At 35.0% G+C, this 17,174-nt stretch overlaps 2 protein-coding genes across 2 annotated transcripts; one reads left to right on the forward strand and one right to left on the reverse strand.

Moving 5' to 3' along the window:
- On the forward strand, positions 1 to 930 carry LOC102510649 (olfactory receptor 4C12). Its single transcript, XM_006190274.2, has one exon. The coding sequence runs from the start codon at positions 1 to 3 to the stop codon at positions 928 to 930; it is 930 nt and encodes a 309-aa protein (XP_006190336.1).
- Positions 931 to 6,222: 5,292 nt separating this feature from the next.
- Positions 6,223 to 7,247, reverse strand: LOC102510874 (olfactory receptor 4C46). Its single transcript, XM_006190275.2, has one exon. It carries the CDS (start codon positions 7,219 to 7,221, stop codon positions 6,292 to 6,294), a length of 930 nt encoding a protein of 309 aa, XP_006190337.1. The 5' UTR covers positions 7,222 to 7,247; the 3' UTR covers positions 6,223 to 6,291.
- Positions 7,248 to 17,174: the final 9,927 nt, after the last annotated feature.

Below are 17,174 nucleotides of genomic sequence, written 5' to 3' on the forward strand. Positions count from 1 at the left end.
ATGGAGAAGGAAAGGAATGTGACTGAATTCATTTTAATAGGTCTTACACAGAACCCCCAAATGCAAAAAGCAGTGTCTGCGGTGTTTCTGGTTTTGTACATGGTAACCCTCTCAGGCAACCTGCTCATTGTGGTTACCATTACCACCAGCCAGACTCTGAACTCCCCCATGTACTTCTTCCTGACCCACCTTTCCTTGATAGACACAATTTATTCTTCTTCTTCAGCACCTAAGCTGATTGTAGACTCCCTTCACGAGAAGAAAATTGTCTCCTTTAATGGGTGTATGGCTCAAGTCTATGCAGAACACATTTTTGGTGCCACTGAGATCATCCTGCTGACGATAATGGCCTATGACCGCTACGTGGCCATCTGCCGACCTCTGCACTATACAGCCATCATGAGCCACAGGCTGTGCGTTCTCCTGCTGGGAGTGGCCTGGACTGGAGAATTTCTCCATGCGACCATTCAGATCCTCTTTACAGTCTGGCTGCCCTTCTGTGGCCCCAATGTCATAGATCACTTCATGTGTGACTTGTACCCTCTGTTGAAACTTGTCTGCATGGACACTCATACGCTTGGTCTCTTTGTTGCAGCCAACAGTGGGCTCATCTGCCTGTTAAACTTCCTCCTCTTGTTGATCTCCTATGTTGTCATCCTGCTCTCCCTAAACAGCTACAGCGTGGAGGGGAGGCGCAAAGCCGTCTCCACCTGTGTCTCCCACATCATAGTAGTGGTCTTATCCTTTGTGCCCTGCGTATTTGTGTATCTGCGCCCAGTGACCACTCTGCCCGTTGATAAAGCTGTTGCTGTCTTTTATACTCTGGTGGCCCCTATGTTAAATCCTTTAATCTATACCCTCAGAAATGCTGAGGTAAAAAACGCTATAAGGAAACTCTGGAGGAAGAGAGTGACTTCAGATAGTGATTAAACAGAATCACTGAGCATTACAGACAGAAGTAATGGAGGTAAACTTGTCCAAGCCTCTTGATCTATAGATGAAGATGTTAATTCTAACAAGAGAATGAATAATACTTGCAGGTAGCCACTTAAGCACAGATCTAAATCTTGGACTGGAATCCAGACTTACTGTCTTCCATCCCACAATCTTGTCATCAAATATAAATACTTCTTAAAACAAACTCATAGTTATTGGGGGAAAGGGATAAATTGAGAGTTCAAGAATTGCAGATACTAACTACTATATATAATATAGATATACAAGTTTCTACTGTGTAGCAGAGGGAAATATATTCCATATCTTATAGTATCCTGCAATGAAAAAAGAATATGAAAAGGAATATATGTATGTTTATGGATGACTGACATATTATGCTATACACTAGAAATTGACACAATATTGTAAACTGACTATACTTCAATAAAAATAAACAATTAAAACTTCTTAATAAATGAATATCTATTACTGGGAAATTTGAAATCAGAAGCTAAAAAGTATGAATCTAGAATATTGGATTGATATTAAAATTGTCTTATGTAACATTTATACTGATTATTGAAAATAACATGTTTAATGGTTTTCTTTTTTACTTTGAATTCTGCTTCAATATAAATTCTTTTGTGAATTTCCTTGTTCATTAAATCTTGGTTGTACAGTGAAAAGAGATACTATTTATGAAATGCCTATAAGACTGGCATTGCATTAGGTATTTTCCATATTGTATAGATCGGGATCCAGCCAGGAGACAGACCACAGAATAATTTGAACAGAAAAACTTCACATAAGATTATTAATTATATTGGGAAATTAACTATAAAAAGGGGTCATGAGCACTCTAAAGGCGGCCCTGGGGCAGAGTGATGAACATCCATGGGAGGAGCACATTTAGATGTGGGCATCCTCCCCAAGGCTGGAATTCCAATCTTTTGGATAGGGTGTAGTTGTGTGCATTGAAAGGTAAAGAAGTTTACTGGGTTGCTTTGAGCCAGAGCTTGTTCATGGTGGCTAGACAGAGGCTGGTAAGCATTAAAGGTCTCTGGGACTGGCAAGATGGGAGTCTCCCACTGGAGTGCTGGTTGGCTCAGGCTCATGAAAAGGAACTGCGGCCCTGAAAAACCCCTCTTGGGTGCCCATGGAGCAAGGCTGGCAGAAAACACCCCTCTATGGTGCAGATAGACCTGTGAAATTCACTGGGATCTTCCTGCAAAGGTGCCACTGAAACTCAATGGGAAACTGTCCATGGAGGTGTCAGTGAAACTCAGTGGCAGTAAACACCAGTAGATGTCTCCCTTCTCCACCCTCCACAGCATACACAACGTTGGAAGCTACACAGGCAGAGCAAGACAAAAAGATAAGCACATTTAAAGCTGAAAGAGATGCCTCTTTTCAATGCCCCCTACTGACAAAGTCTAACATCGTTAGGCAAAGCACAGGGGAGGAATGCTTACAGGGTCTATTTTCATTAATATGGAGCAGGCAATAAAGGGTTTATTTGCACCTGAGAGACAATTAATTGATAACTGGCATACAGCTTTTATCCTTAATTCTTACAACCCGTTTTATAGTATACAAACAGATGGCTCGATTTGACCAAATCTCAAGTTCGTGTTAGAAAAGCGCTATAAAGTGAGAAATGACTCCATGTCAGATATAATTCACAGCTTTAAGTAAGAATTCCCTTTCTTTGTTGGTAGTAATTAGCTGCAATTTTTTTTATTGTAAAGTCTGGAAATAAGTAAAAGTCTAATTTACTGAATTATTCGGTATAACTAATTTGCCATAATTTCATATAACATTAGATATGTTCTGTTATCTCATCAATCCTTTCACTGGAGATGCATAAACAGAGATAAACAATCACTTGTAGGTGGTATTGTACAACAGATTTAAACATCCTTGTTATTTAAACTTTAAATTTTCATAGTTCAGTTAAGTATAACACTCTTTACAAATGAATGAAGGGTCTAGTCTTTATCAAAAGAGTTTATGATGGGGTTGTGGGAGATAAACTTTGGCACCAGAATGGGGGCAGGAATGTCTACAGAAGGTGAAGCTATGGAAAAATCTGAAAGTAGATAAGCATCCTAGGACAAAACCAGAAATGATATCCAAAGATGAATGAAACTCCAATCTGGCAGAAAGGCCATGTCATACAAAAGCCCACAAGACAGATATCTGATATGAAGATACCTAAGACATTTTAGAGTGGTGGTAAGAAAGTGGAACCTGGAAGATATTCCCGGGATAAAACTGTAGGATGTTTTTTTATTTTTTTGACTCAATCTAGAGTTGTAAGAAAAATAATGAAGATGTACAGGCATTTTGGACAGGAACTAGGTCAGTGAAGCTCGTGTGACTGGTTTAAAAATGTTCAAATAGGTTTCTGTTGACTTATGTTCAGATGTTGCCAGAGATGATCATTAGTTAAGTAGTCTTGATAAAGGATGATATTTACTCACATTGTACTACATTGCTTAAGTTAAGTTTCACATATTTTTAGTTGTTTGAAGAGCCTCCATACTTTTTTTCATTATGGTTGGACAAATTTACATTCTTACCAACAGTGCACATGGGTTCCAGTTTTTAGACATTCTCACTAATATTTACTTTTTTTTGATCATGGCCATCCTAACAGGTGTGAGGTGATATTGATTGTGGTTTTGATTTGCATTTCCTTGATGATTAATGATATTGAGCAACTTTTCATACGCCTGTTGGCCATTTTTATGTCTTCTTTCAAAAAATATCTATTCATGTCCTTTAACCATTTAAAAATTCAATTATTTACTTTTTTGCTACTGAATTAATTGTATGAGTTTCTTATATATTTTTGATTTTAACCTTTTATTATTATACACAGTTTGCAAATATTTGCTTCCATTTTTTTTATTGCATTTTCTTTTTTTGGTTGCTTTTTTTGATGTGCAGATGATTTTTTAGTTTGATAAGCAAGTAGTCTCACTTGTTTATTGTTACATTTGTTGCTTGAGCTTTTAGTGTAATTTTCCAGAATCATTACAGACAAATGCCAATAAGCTTTTTCTCTATGTTTTCTTCTAGCAGTTTTACAGTTTCAGGTTTTACATTTAAGTCTTTATTTTGTGTTTATTTTTGTATATGGGTATAAGATATGGGTCAAATGTCATTCGTTTGCATGTGAATATACAGTTTACCCATCACTATTTATTGAAGAAACTGTCGTTTTCCCATTGAGTTGTCTTGGCACCCTGGTCAAATATTAATTGACTGTATATGCAAGAGTTTATTTCTGGGCTCTCAGTTCTGTTCCATTGTTCTAGGTGTCTGTTTTTATGCCAGTGCCACACTGTTTTGGTTACTATATCTTTGAAGTGTGCTTTGAAATCAGGACATGTGATGCCTCCAGCTTATTCAAGGTCTTTGGTGGTTCCATATGTATTTTAGGATTTTATGTTCTAATTCTGTAAAAAATGTTCTGAAATTCTTATATGAATTTCATTGAAACTTAGATGGTTTGGAGTCATATGGGCAAACCATATGGCAATTTAAAAATATTAATTCTGACCCATAAACATAGATATCTTTCTATTTATTGTAACTTAAAATTTCTTTTGTTAATGTCTAATAGTTTTCAGTGTAGAGATCTTTCATCTCATCAGTTAAATTTCGTTCTAGGTATTTAATTCTTTTTAATGCTATCATAAATGGGGTTGTTTTCTTGATTTCCTTTTCATATAATTTGCTGTAAAAATGCAAATAATTTTTGTATTTTGATAATGTATTCTATGTTTTTACTGAGTTCATTTATTAGTTTTAACAGTATTTTTGTGGAGTTTAAAGGGTTTTCTACATATATAATCATATCACCTGCAGACTTTCCAATTTGGGTGCCTATTACTACATTTTCTTGTCTCTTTTGCTACTGTTTCTAATAACATGTTGAATAGAAGGAGAGAGTGGGAATCCTTACTTTGTACTGGATCTTAGAGGAAAAGCTGTCAGTTTTCTCTCATTGATTATCATGTTAGCCATGGGTTATTCATGAGTGGCTTTTATTATGTTAAGGAAACTTCCTTCTAAATCTATTTTGTTGAGAGTTTTTAATCATGAAATGTTTCGAACTTCATCATATGCTTTTTCTAGATGTGCTGACATAATCATGGGGTTTTATCTTTCATTCTGTGAGTGTGGTGTATTACATTAATTGATTTGCATATTTTAAATCAATCTTGCATCCCAGGGATTAATCCCACTTGGTCATGGTGTATAATCTTTTGGATGTACTGAATTCAGTTTGCTTGTGTTTCATTTTCTTAAGCTCTATGAAGGCAGAATCCAGGTCTCTTTATTCACCACTGAAGCCCCAGCAACTGTCAACATGCTTGATACTTTCCTTGTGCTCAAAAATATTTGCTATTAATGAATTAAAGACAAAGGGAAAAAATAAATATATTTATCCTAACATTGTTTATGTGTGGAAGAGCCATGTATTTTTATTTAAAAATTTTTTTATTTTTAAAAATTTTTCTTGAAGTATAGTTGATTTACAATGTTGTCTTAGTTTCTGATGTACAGCATAGTGATTCATATATATATTTTCATATTCTTTTTCATTATGGGTTATTACAAGATATTGAGTATAATTCCCTGTACAATACACTAAGACCTTATTGTTTATCTATTTTATATACAGTAGTTTGTATCTAAATCACTACTAAAATAGTTACATACTGTAACAGGGACAATCAATTGTGATATATGAAAATAAGCAGTTATTAATGAAAAATCATTAGAGTTTTAGTGATAATGAACTAATATATACACTGCCCAGCAAAGGTCCTAGCTCAGTCAATGGTAACTATTATAGTTACCTGATCTTGTTATTATCATTGCCGGGAAGTTCATAGCAGTTCAGAGCATGATCTGGGAAATCAGTCACTTCTGGTTACTGGCTTTCCAATACATCTGTTTTGATACCTTCTCCTTTATGTGAGTTTTCCCATCTGAAAAATGGCAGTCAAAACAGTGCTTATCTCCTTGGATTATTACAGAGATTACTGCTCAATAACAATAAATTCTATTATTTCTTTAATTTGTGATTAGAAGGGTAGCATGTAAATCCATATATGTGGTTGAAGCTAGTAAAACAATTTTCTAAATGTGGAAAGAGTGGTCCTGGGTGGCGTTTTTCTCTCTTTTCTTGCACCCATTTCTGCTTCAGTTGATACAACACAATCTAAGATTCATTGCAGTTAATTTTTTATTTATCCCATAAGTATTCCTTGCTGAGATTATCCACAATGTCTTTTTGACCACTGCTTCAGTTGAATCAATGTTGGGCTACAGGCACATTTATTTATCACCTAAAATAGCTTTGCTACTACACAGTTTCCCAACGGCATTTTTCATCTGGGCATTTCTCAAGGTATAGATTAATGGATTTAACATGGGAGTTATGATTGTGTAGAACACAGCAACTGCTTTATCAATCGATAAAGTAGCTGCGGGTCTCATGTACACAAATGTGCAGGGCACAAAGAATAAGACGACCACTGTGATGTGGGAGATGCAGGTAGAGAGGGCCTTGCGTCTTGCCTCCAAGCTGTGGGTTCTTAGAGAGTGCAGAATGACCACATAGGAGACCATCAACAGGAGGAAGTTTAACAGACAGATGAACCCACTATTGGCAGCAACAAAGAGTCCTAGGGTGTGGGTATCAGTACAGGCAAGATTGAGTAAAGGGTTCAGATCACACATAAAGTGGTCTATGACGTTAGGGCCACAGAAGGGTAATTGAAAGATGAAGAGGATCTGTATGGTTGCATGAAGAAAGCCTCCCACCCATACCACTCCAACTAATAGTCCACACACCCGCCGATTCATGATGGTTGTGTAGTGCAGGGGCTTGCAGATGGCCACGTAGCGGTCATAGGCCATCACAGTAAGCAGGATGCCCTCAGCACCTCCAGAGAAATGTTCCCCAAAGATTTGGGTCATACATTCATTGAATAGAATGGTCTTTTTTTCATGGAGTGAATCTATGATCAGTTTGGGAGTATTGACAGAGGAATAGCAGGCATCAATAAAGGAGAGATAAGCCAGGAAAAAGTACACGGGGGACCCCAATGATGGGCTGGCATTGATGGTGACTACAGTGAGCACATTTCCTACTACAGTGATGGAATAGATAACAAAAAATACAGCAAATACGATTCTCTGCATCTTTGAATTCTCTGTGAGCCCCAGTAGAACAAACTCTGTCACATTGTTTCTATTCTCCATGTATTTTATGTGATGGTTAATTGCATTACCTGAAAAGAAAACAATTTTTATGAATGCAACTTTGAATTTATTGAACTTCCCGTTATACTATATAATACATTTCAAAATTCCATAGAGTTTTGAATTCTTTTGATTTATGTGTGTGTGTGTGTGTGCCTGCACATTGGAAATAAAAGATTGTGAGATTATAAAGACAATTCAAATTACCTCCCAGGTGCAGTCTTTGTTAAGATTATAGATAAAAGTAACTTTTGTAAACACACAGGCAAGAGACCACTTGTGCACACGTAATCATCACAGATTACTGAGTCTAATTTGACATTATACATTGCATACATAGTGTACCTAACTCTTTTTTGGTATATATATTTTTACTGAAGTATAGTCAGTTCACAATGTTGTGTCAATTTCTAGTGTACAGCATAATGCTTCAGTTGTACACGAACTCTTAAAAAGAGGTACAAGTTGGGCATAAAATCGGTAAATGCAAAGCTAAAGAATATTTGCCTTAATATTTAGGAAATAGAAAGCCATGGAAGGTTACTGAAAATATGAATGAAAGAATGACTAGGAATGAAAGGAATCTGAAGCAGGGGGAATCTTGGATGTTATTCTAGTAAAGATCTTTGTGTGTCTTGAATGAAATGGACTGAGGTTCAGTGAGGGGTGGAAGGCAGGCACAAGAACCCCAGTAGTAGACTACTTACAAGAGTTGAATAAGGAGCAACAGGGCATTGGTGATGGGAATGTAAAGAATGGATACAAGAGGCACTTAAAAGTAGTCATAATGCATGTTTCCTAAATCCAGTAACTTTACAATAGCTAATAATATATATTTTAAAATAATTGATTGCTGTATGGCTGGTATAATAGCAAATGTTTTGCAGTTATGATCCCTTTTCATATGATAACAACCTATGTGGTTGGTTTTATATCATCTACTTTGCAGTTGAGGAAACAGTCTCACAGGCTAATGTTAGTGGTTGTAATAAAAATGATAGTATTAACTTACTGAACACTTAGTGTGCTCTAAGTGATTTGGCAGACATTTGGTATTCAGTCCTCAGTATAAACCTCAGGACGTGACTGCTATCATGTCTATACTTATTTTAAACGTCAGGAAATAGATGTATAAAGAAGTCAAGGGTCCTGCCCAAGATCAAGCAGCCAATAAAAGGCAGAGTCAAGATTAGATCAGATTTATACTTGTTAAATTCTCCCTCCAAATTCTTAACCCATGACCCATTTGGCTATGTTATAATAAATGGTATTGAACTAGTAGTCTTTTTTTTTTTTTGAGATGATCATGATAATTATAATGACTTTACTCCTACTTCAGAGGCAAGTCTATGTGGAGCAATTTAGTCTGCTTTCTCTCATGCACACAATGCACAATAACATATTGGAACTCCCCAGTGTGGAGGAAAACTGTGGGGCTGCTTTCACTGAACAGCCCTTTTATCTTGGCCTCTCTCTCAGCCCCAAATATTTCCTCCATCATCCTCCAAAATGTGGGCCTCCAGACTCTCCTGAAGAATATCTAAAAAGAATATCCCACTGGTTAAGTGTATTGGCTTGAGAGTTAGCAAAACCAGATTAGAATCCTAGTTCTTCCACATGCACTTTTAAAAAAAATCCGGCTACATTATTTTGGCACCTTATATCCTTGTTTCCTCACCTATGAAGTGAGAATAGTGCCTACCTCACAGGCTGCTATGAGGATGACTTGAGATAACATATAGAACACATCCACCATAGTGTTTGAGACACCATAGTACTTTTATTTAATTTAATAACTGTGTGTGCACCTAGGAAATAAGAATTGATAGTTTTAGTAGCAATACAGAGAAACATTTAACTATGCAATGATCTCAGGAAGAATCATTACCAATTTCACTCCCAAGGAATCCACAGAGACTCATACTATCTATAATAGTCAATCCCTGGAAGGATTCTCTATGCTTGTGCTTATACTAAGCTGCTGATGACTTATGTCATTTAATATTCATATTTATGTCTTTTGTGTCTGTGAAATGTAGTCAAATTTTGTTTTCATTTACAATTAGTCTTCATTATCAAAGGAGACATCTAATGGCAAAAGCGTGATATCAGAGAGCTGGGTCCTACAATTTGCTTAATTTCTATGAGCTTCAAATTTTTCAGTTGTCAAATTAGGTTACTGATAATTATAAATGGTCTTTTCAAGAATTGGGGTGAGGATGAAATCCTCTATCACTGTATCTGAAAAGTGCTGGAAAATAGTGAGTCCTATGTATGGTAAGTAACAATCTTTAATAAGTATCGGCACTACTGAAACACTTACCTTAGCTGTCTCAGATGGTCTTAATGATGCTTCCGGGTGCTCAGAAACAATCCTCTTTTCAAATTGATTGCTTCTCTTAATAAGTAATTCTCAATATGAAATATATGTCACACTTGGGAAGGGCCTATTCAGATAATTCATATCAAATGAACAATTCTTAAGAAATTGTATACATTATGTCCAGTTTTTTTTTTGTGGATGTCATGTATACTTCAATAAGCTTGTTAAAAAAGGAAATGTTCTTATAAACCTAAATCTTTCCATCTATCTTGAAGCCTCAAAAATTCTTTGGGTTTTCTGGTTTTAAATTTAGAACAGATTCTTTTAAAATGCTATGGAGAAATGACCTTAAATATATGACTCTGGTTTCACAGGGCAAGAAGCAGACAGTGCAGAGGTCAAATGGCTCATTCTGCCCATAATGAAGCTTGCTCTGGAGTGGTGAACAGCAACAAAAATCATTTTCACCTTGCCCTTGTACGGATATTTAAAGAGGTCTCCATAAGGTTCAGGGACTGTGTCTCAAAGCTGCTGCTTTCTCTCCCAGGAATTAATTATCTCTTTTGTGTCAAAGGCTTTGTCTTAGAAACAGATATTCTGGAGAGACATGTTTGATAAACACCCATTCTTGAGTGGGGAAACTATATTCTCTGCACTTGGAACCTAAGCATGGGAGAAGGAGGTAGTTATGTTTTTATTTTTAACGGCGATACTGGGAATAGAACCCAGAACCTTGTGTATGCTAGGCATGCACTCTACCCACTGAGCTAAATCCTCCCCCCCTTTAAAAGTATTTATAATGCATGTTGACTAAATCTAATCACTACAATACATGATAACATATACTTTTCAATGATTGGTTGCCGCGTGCATGGTGTGGTAGTAAATGTTTCACACGCACGCTTCCTTTTCATCGTGGTAACAATCTGTGTGGTTGGTATTGTATCATCCATTTTGCAGATGAGGAAACAACCTCAGAGACTAATGTTAATAGTTGAATGAAAATGCTACTATTAACTAAAGCTGAACACTTACTGTGGCTTAAGTGTTTATGGAGACATTTGGTATTTAACTCTCAGTATAAATCTCAGAGACGGTTACTACTATCATTTTTATACTTATTTTACACATTAGGAAACAGAAGCATAGAGGTTAAGAATGCTGCCCAAGACCAAGCAGCTAATGAAGGGCAGGGTCAAGACGAGGTTTCAGGTCATTCTTATTTATTAATTTTCTCCTCCTACTTCTTAACCTATACCCAACATTGTTATGATAAACAATATTGAACTAGTAATCTCTTTTTGAAATGACCAAAATTGTTCTAATTACTTCAATATTACTTCAGAGGCAAGTTTATATGAAGCAATTTCATTAGGTCTCTCTCTCTCTCACACACAGACACACACAGTGACATCTTTGAACTTTCAAAGTGTAATTAAAATGCGGTATTGCATTCACTGCATGGCCCTTTCATCTCGACTTCTTCCTCACAACTCACTCTCCCTTGTCCGATACCACTCCAAAGAATGGGACCACAGATTTCTCTGCAGAATGTTGAAAAAGACTATCCCAAGTGATTAAATGGATTGGTTTGAGAACCAGAAAGACCAGATTAGAATCATGGTTCTTCCAAGTGCAATTTCTTTCCCCTGAGGTACGTCTCTTTGGCACCTTACCACCTTGTTTTCTCATCTGTAAAGTTAGAATAATAATCTCCATCTCAGAGATTGTTGTGATGATTGAGGGAATATGTGTGAACACAGTCACCATGCTGCTGTGGACACAAGAAGGACTCTCCGTGGTTTTTATGACTGTGTATGCACTTGTGGGATAGGAAGAACGACCAGTTGGGGCAGCAATACAGAGACATAATTAACCATGGAACAGGCTCCAGAAGAATCACCACCAACTTTACTCTCAAAGAAGCAACGGAAACTCATGTTATGCTTAGCAGTTTCCCCAGTTTTCTCCATATTTGTGCTTGATGAAACAGCTGATGGTTTGTCACTAATATTCTTAATTTCCTCCCTGTGTATGTGAAGTGTATTTCAATTTTATTTTCATCCTCATCAATAGTTTTGATTACTAAAGGAGGCGTTTCGTGGCAAACATGGTGCCTGGCGTCAGAGAGCTGGCTCCCACAATTTCCTTAATCTCTATGAGCCTCAAAATATTCAACTGTCAAATTAGGTTAATGATATTTACACATATCTCTTGAAAAATTAGAATGAAGATGAAATATTCTATTACTATATCTGAAAAATGTCAAAAAATACTGATTACTGTGTAGGGAAAGTAGCGATCTAAAATAAGCATCAGCACTGTTGAACTCTTACCTTAGCTGTCTTAGATGATCTTAAGTGATGTCTGGGTATGTTCAGAAGCAGTTCCATGTTCAAAGTGACCATTTCTTACAGTAAGCAACTTGCAGTAGGAAACACGTCACACTTGAGAAGAGCTTATTAACTATCAAATGAACAATTGTTAAGAAATTGTATACGTTGAACATGTACACTTTTTTTGGGTATCTCAATTATATCTCAATAAACCTGTTAAAAAAAGAAAGTGTTCTAACATATCTAAATCTTTCCACATAGCCTGAAGCCTCAAATGCTTTTCACAGAAAATCTGTTTGAAATGTTTTCTGATTCTGAATTTGGAATGGGTTCACTTGAAGCACCATGGAGAAATGACTTTAAATAAGATATCTCTGGTCCTGTAGCACAAGAGGCAGACAGCGTGGAAAAAGCACATTCAAATGGTTCACTCTGCCCATGAATCTTGCTCTGGACATGTAAGCAGCAACAAAAATCATTTTCACCTTGCCCTTGTATAGATACTTAAAGTAGATTCTATAAGGCTCAGAGAACTTACTTGTCTTATAGTAATTGCTTTCTCTCCTAGGAATTAATCGTCTCCTTTGATGGAAAGACTGTCCAGAAGCTGGTATTCTGGAGAGATATGTTGGAGAAACACCCATTCTTCAGTGAGTAACAGTATTCCCTACACTTAGAACTTAAACATGTGAGAGTTACCTTTCTCTTTCTGCCCCTGGGGTTGTTAAGAAAACTGAATGTCATGTGAATAGCCAGGTGGGATAATTCCAGCGTGTGGACCTGTGATATAGTTTCTCTGTTGACTCGTGTCATAGGGGAAATTTTTATTTTCTTACCAATATTAAACCTTCATTGGAAATCACTGTTAATTGCTTGAGAGTTAGATCAGTGAGACATAAAATTAAAGGCAGAGTTTTGAAAGTTCTTGACTCTAAAAGCTTTTTTTATTTCTTCTTACTCCCCAGATTTATTGAAGTATCAAGGACAAATAAAATTGGGTGTATTTAAGGTGTATAACTTTGTATTTTGATATAAGTATACATTGTGAAATAATCTCTGTGATCAAGCTATTAACATTTATCACTCACATTCTAACTATTTTTTTTGTGTGACATTAGTACTTATGATCCACCCTCTTAGCAAATTTCAAGTGTACAATGCAGTACTGTTAACTATGGTCACATTGCTGTACAACAGATTTCCAGAAATCATTCATCTTGCATAGCTGGAACTTTGTTCTCCCTGGTGAACATTTCCCTATTTCTCCTTCCCCCAGTCTCTGGCAACCACCATTCTACTCTCTGCTGTAAGTTTGACTATTTCAGATTCCACGTATAAGTAAGATCATGCAGTGTTTCTCTTTTCTGCCTTATTCTACTTGGCATTATGTTCTCCAGGTTCACTCCATGTTGTCACAGATGACCGTTTTCCCTTGGTTGTCCCTATTGTATATATATATACACCACATTATCCATTCATCTATCAGTGGACATATATGTTGTTTCCATATCCCAGCTCTTGTAAATTATGCCATAATGAACATGAGCAGATATCTCTTAAAGATAAATGATTTCAGTTCCTTTGGATATATACCCAGAAGTGGGGGTGATGGATCAAAAATCTTATTTTTAATTTTTTCAGGAATCTCCATTCTGTTTTCCATAAATGCGATGCCAATTTACATTCCCACCAAGAATGGTAAATTATTGTGATTTTAGTTTTTACTTCCCTATTGCTAATGATGTTGAGTACTTTGTTTTTCATGTTCTTATTGACCATTTATGTATCTTTTTTTGTGATATTTCTATTCATGTCCTTTGTACATATAAAAATAGAGTCCTAAAAATTCATGTATATAAAACTTATAAAATTATATGTGTATATATAGTTTTCTCCTAGCCCATGTATTGCCTTTTCATTTTTAAAAATGTTGACATTTGATGGGGGAAGATATAAAATTTTGATAAAGTCTAATTTCTACTTTTCTTTTGTTGCTTGTGTTTTCTGCCATATTTAATAAACCATTACCTAATCATAAGGCCATAAAGATTTGCTCTTATGTGTTCTAAGAGTTTTATAATTTTAGGTTACATTTTGGTCCTGTATCCATTTTGAGTTAATTTTTGTATATGGTATGAGGTTGGGGTCTAAATTCATTCTTTTGTATTTAAATATCCAGGTGTTCCAGCACCATTTGTTGAAGATAATGTTCATTCTCTAATGAATGGTTTTGACTACCTTGTAAAATTTCATTTGGCTATGCATGTACGGGTTTTTTTCTGGACTCTCAATTCTGTTCCTTTAGTCTATATGTGTCTCCTCATGCTAATACTATAGTGCTTTAATTACTAGAACTTTTGGTAAGTTTAGAGAGCAAAAAATGTGCCATCATTTGGTTATTTGGAGTTTCTTGCAATGCCATATGTATTTTAAGATCAGCTTTTTTATTTCTGCAGAAAAAGGTATTGGGATCTTGACAGTGACTCAGTGCACCTGTAAATTACTTTGAAGAGTGATCTTAATTATATTAAATTTTCCAATCCATGAAGATTTTGGTATTTAATTTCTTTAAAAAACATTTTACATTTTTCATTGTGAAAGTCTTCTACCTTACTGGTTAAACTTATTCTTCTATATTTTATTCTTTCTAATGCTATTGTAAATAATTTTTCTCAACTTCATTTTCAGATTGTTCATCACTAGTGTATAGAAATACAAGTGTTTTTTGTATGTTGATTTTGTATCCTGCAATTTTCCTTAACTTGTTTATTAACTCTAAGAGGTTTTTTTTTTTTTTTTGGTGTGGGTTCTTTACGGTTTTCTATATGTGAGATCATTCCTATGAAAATAAAAATAGTTTTACTTTCTTCCTATTCTATTTGGATGACTTTTATTCTTTTCTTTAAACCTAATTTTTTAGGATAGAAACCTATAATAAAATGTTAAATAGGAAGAATTTAGAGTGGACACCCTTGTATTGTTCTGACTGTATGAGGAAAACTTTTTAGTGGGCTGTAGTTGTTTGTTGGTCTATTGACTTTTCTAAATGATTTTTGCAAAAACTGGAGTTTGTAGAAAGTGCAATAAAGATGGAAAAATGACAGAGTTTGAAAAGGAAGAATTAAACTGTATATTTGCAAAATTTATGGTTTTGTACGTAGAGAAGCCATTACTAATAAGTGAATGTAGCTATATTGCTATATAAAAGTTCAACACATAAAAACAAACTATGCCTCTGCATCAAGAATAAAAATATTGAAAAATTAAATTGAAAAGCACTGCTTACATTAGATAAAAGTGAAAATACTTAAGAAAAAATATAATCAATTATGTATAAGAGCTCTACCTTGAAATTTTACACTATCTGATTTTGAGACTTAATATAAATATGCAGTAACCAAGACAGTGTGATATCAATAAGAAGTAAGCCGACAGATATATGGAACAGAATATAGAGTCCAGAAATAGGCCAGCACGTATATGGTTAATTGAGCTGCACAAAAAGCTGCTAGTGCAGCTATGGGGAAAGGAAAATCTTTTCAACAAAAGATGCTGTGATAGTGGATAATCATATTGATAGTAATAAACCTGAGCTTGTAATTCAAAGTACATAAAAATTAATTTGAGATGAATTACAGACCAAAAGAAAAGAGTAAAAAGTATAAATCTTCTAGAAGAAACCTGGAGTATATTTTTGAAGACTTGGGCTTGACAAAGATTTCATAGTTTGTGTTAGTTTTAGCATTTAAATATCAAAAGCCAAACATCAAGTACTTTGGAAGAAAAAAGAGGTGAGTATGTTTGTGACTTTGAAGTATATGAATTTTTTAAAGGAAACACAAAATACTTTTTTTCATAAAGAAAAAGCATATAAACATCAATATTTAAATTATGAACTGCTGTTAGTAAGAAAACCTTAAAATAAGTGAAAAGACAAGCCTCAACTAGAAAATCTTTGCAAGGCTTTAAATCATAAAGGATTACTGTTTAGCATGCTTAACAAACTTCTACCAACTGAAAATAAAAAGACAAGTGGAAAATAGTCCAAAGACATGAGCAGGCATTTCAGCGAAAGACTGATGTGAAGAATAAACATGTGACGTGATAATCAATTCATAAGTATAGAAATGCCTATCAAACCCACAATGAGATAACACTCTGTATCCATGTAATTTGCAAAAATTAGGAAGTTTAAGATTACTATGTAATGTAGAGAACAGGAACCAATAGATGTCTTTTACATTGCTGCTGGAAGTATGTATTGATACAGCTACTTTGGAAACAAATTTGGCGCTATCTAGTAATCCTGAACACCACATAACCTTGATTCTACTCAGGAAATAGTTGGCATATGTATGTCTAGATTTGTGTTCTAGTCTTTACAACAGCCTGTCAGTAACACTGAAATGTGGAATTACCTAGAAATCTACCAACCAACATCAGCTCTGAAGCACCACCACAAGCATCGTTTGAACCCCCAAAATTGTACCCCAAGATACATCAACTGCAGACTTTAGTACTGGGGGCTTGCAGAACAAGCAGCTCCTGGGAGACAGGGCAACCATGCTAGTTGTTGTGTGATGGGAAATCATTCCTGAAGAGTGTTTGACAAGGTACGTTTCTTCAGTCACTTGAAAACAGATTCTCAAAATTTTAGTGGAAATTTCATCTTGAGTTTGAGATCTTGTTTTTTTTTTTTTAAGTTAGTAAAAAGATGGCTGCCTTCATAAAAAAGAATAAAATAATGCCATTTGCAGCAATATGGATGGACCTGAAGATTGTCATTCTAATTGAAGAGGGCTGGAAAAAGAAAGAAAAATGCCATATGACATCATTTATATGAGGAATCTAAATAGTAATAATAATAATAATAATAATAATAATAATAATAATAATAATAATAAGGACACAGATGAGCTACTTATTATTTATAACTAAGATGATTGATCTCTTGAATATGTGTAAGCACATTTGACTGTCCTTTATGATTGGGTTACTACATTCTGTTGATTCTTATTTTGTAGTTGGCTTTATTCCTTTGATAACTATACAAGTTTAAAAAGTGAAAGCTCTAATCTGTTCTTAGAAACAATAATCAGTACATATATGTAAACTAAAATAATGTGTATTATACTGTGTGTATGTATTTATATGCAATATAATGTGCAGTCAAACTGTAATAATTCTACCTAATACAACTAAAAAAGGGAAAAATACGGCTGCCTTTATTAATATTAAAAAATTATTTCTATTTATTCTTTAAAGCAATGAGGATGATAAAAACAGGCTAAGAA

This window comes from Camelus ferus, chromosome 10 (assembly GCF_009834535.1).
Source record: "Camelus ferus isolate YT-003-E chromosome 10, BCGSAC_Cfer_1.0, whole genome shotgun sequence".
NCBI classification, from domain to species: Eukaryota; Metazoa; Chordata; class Mammalia; order Artiodactyla; family Camelidae; genus Camelus; species Camelus ferus.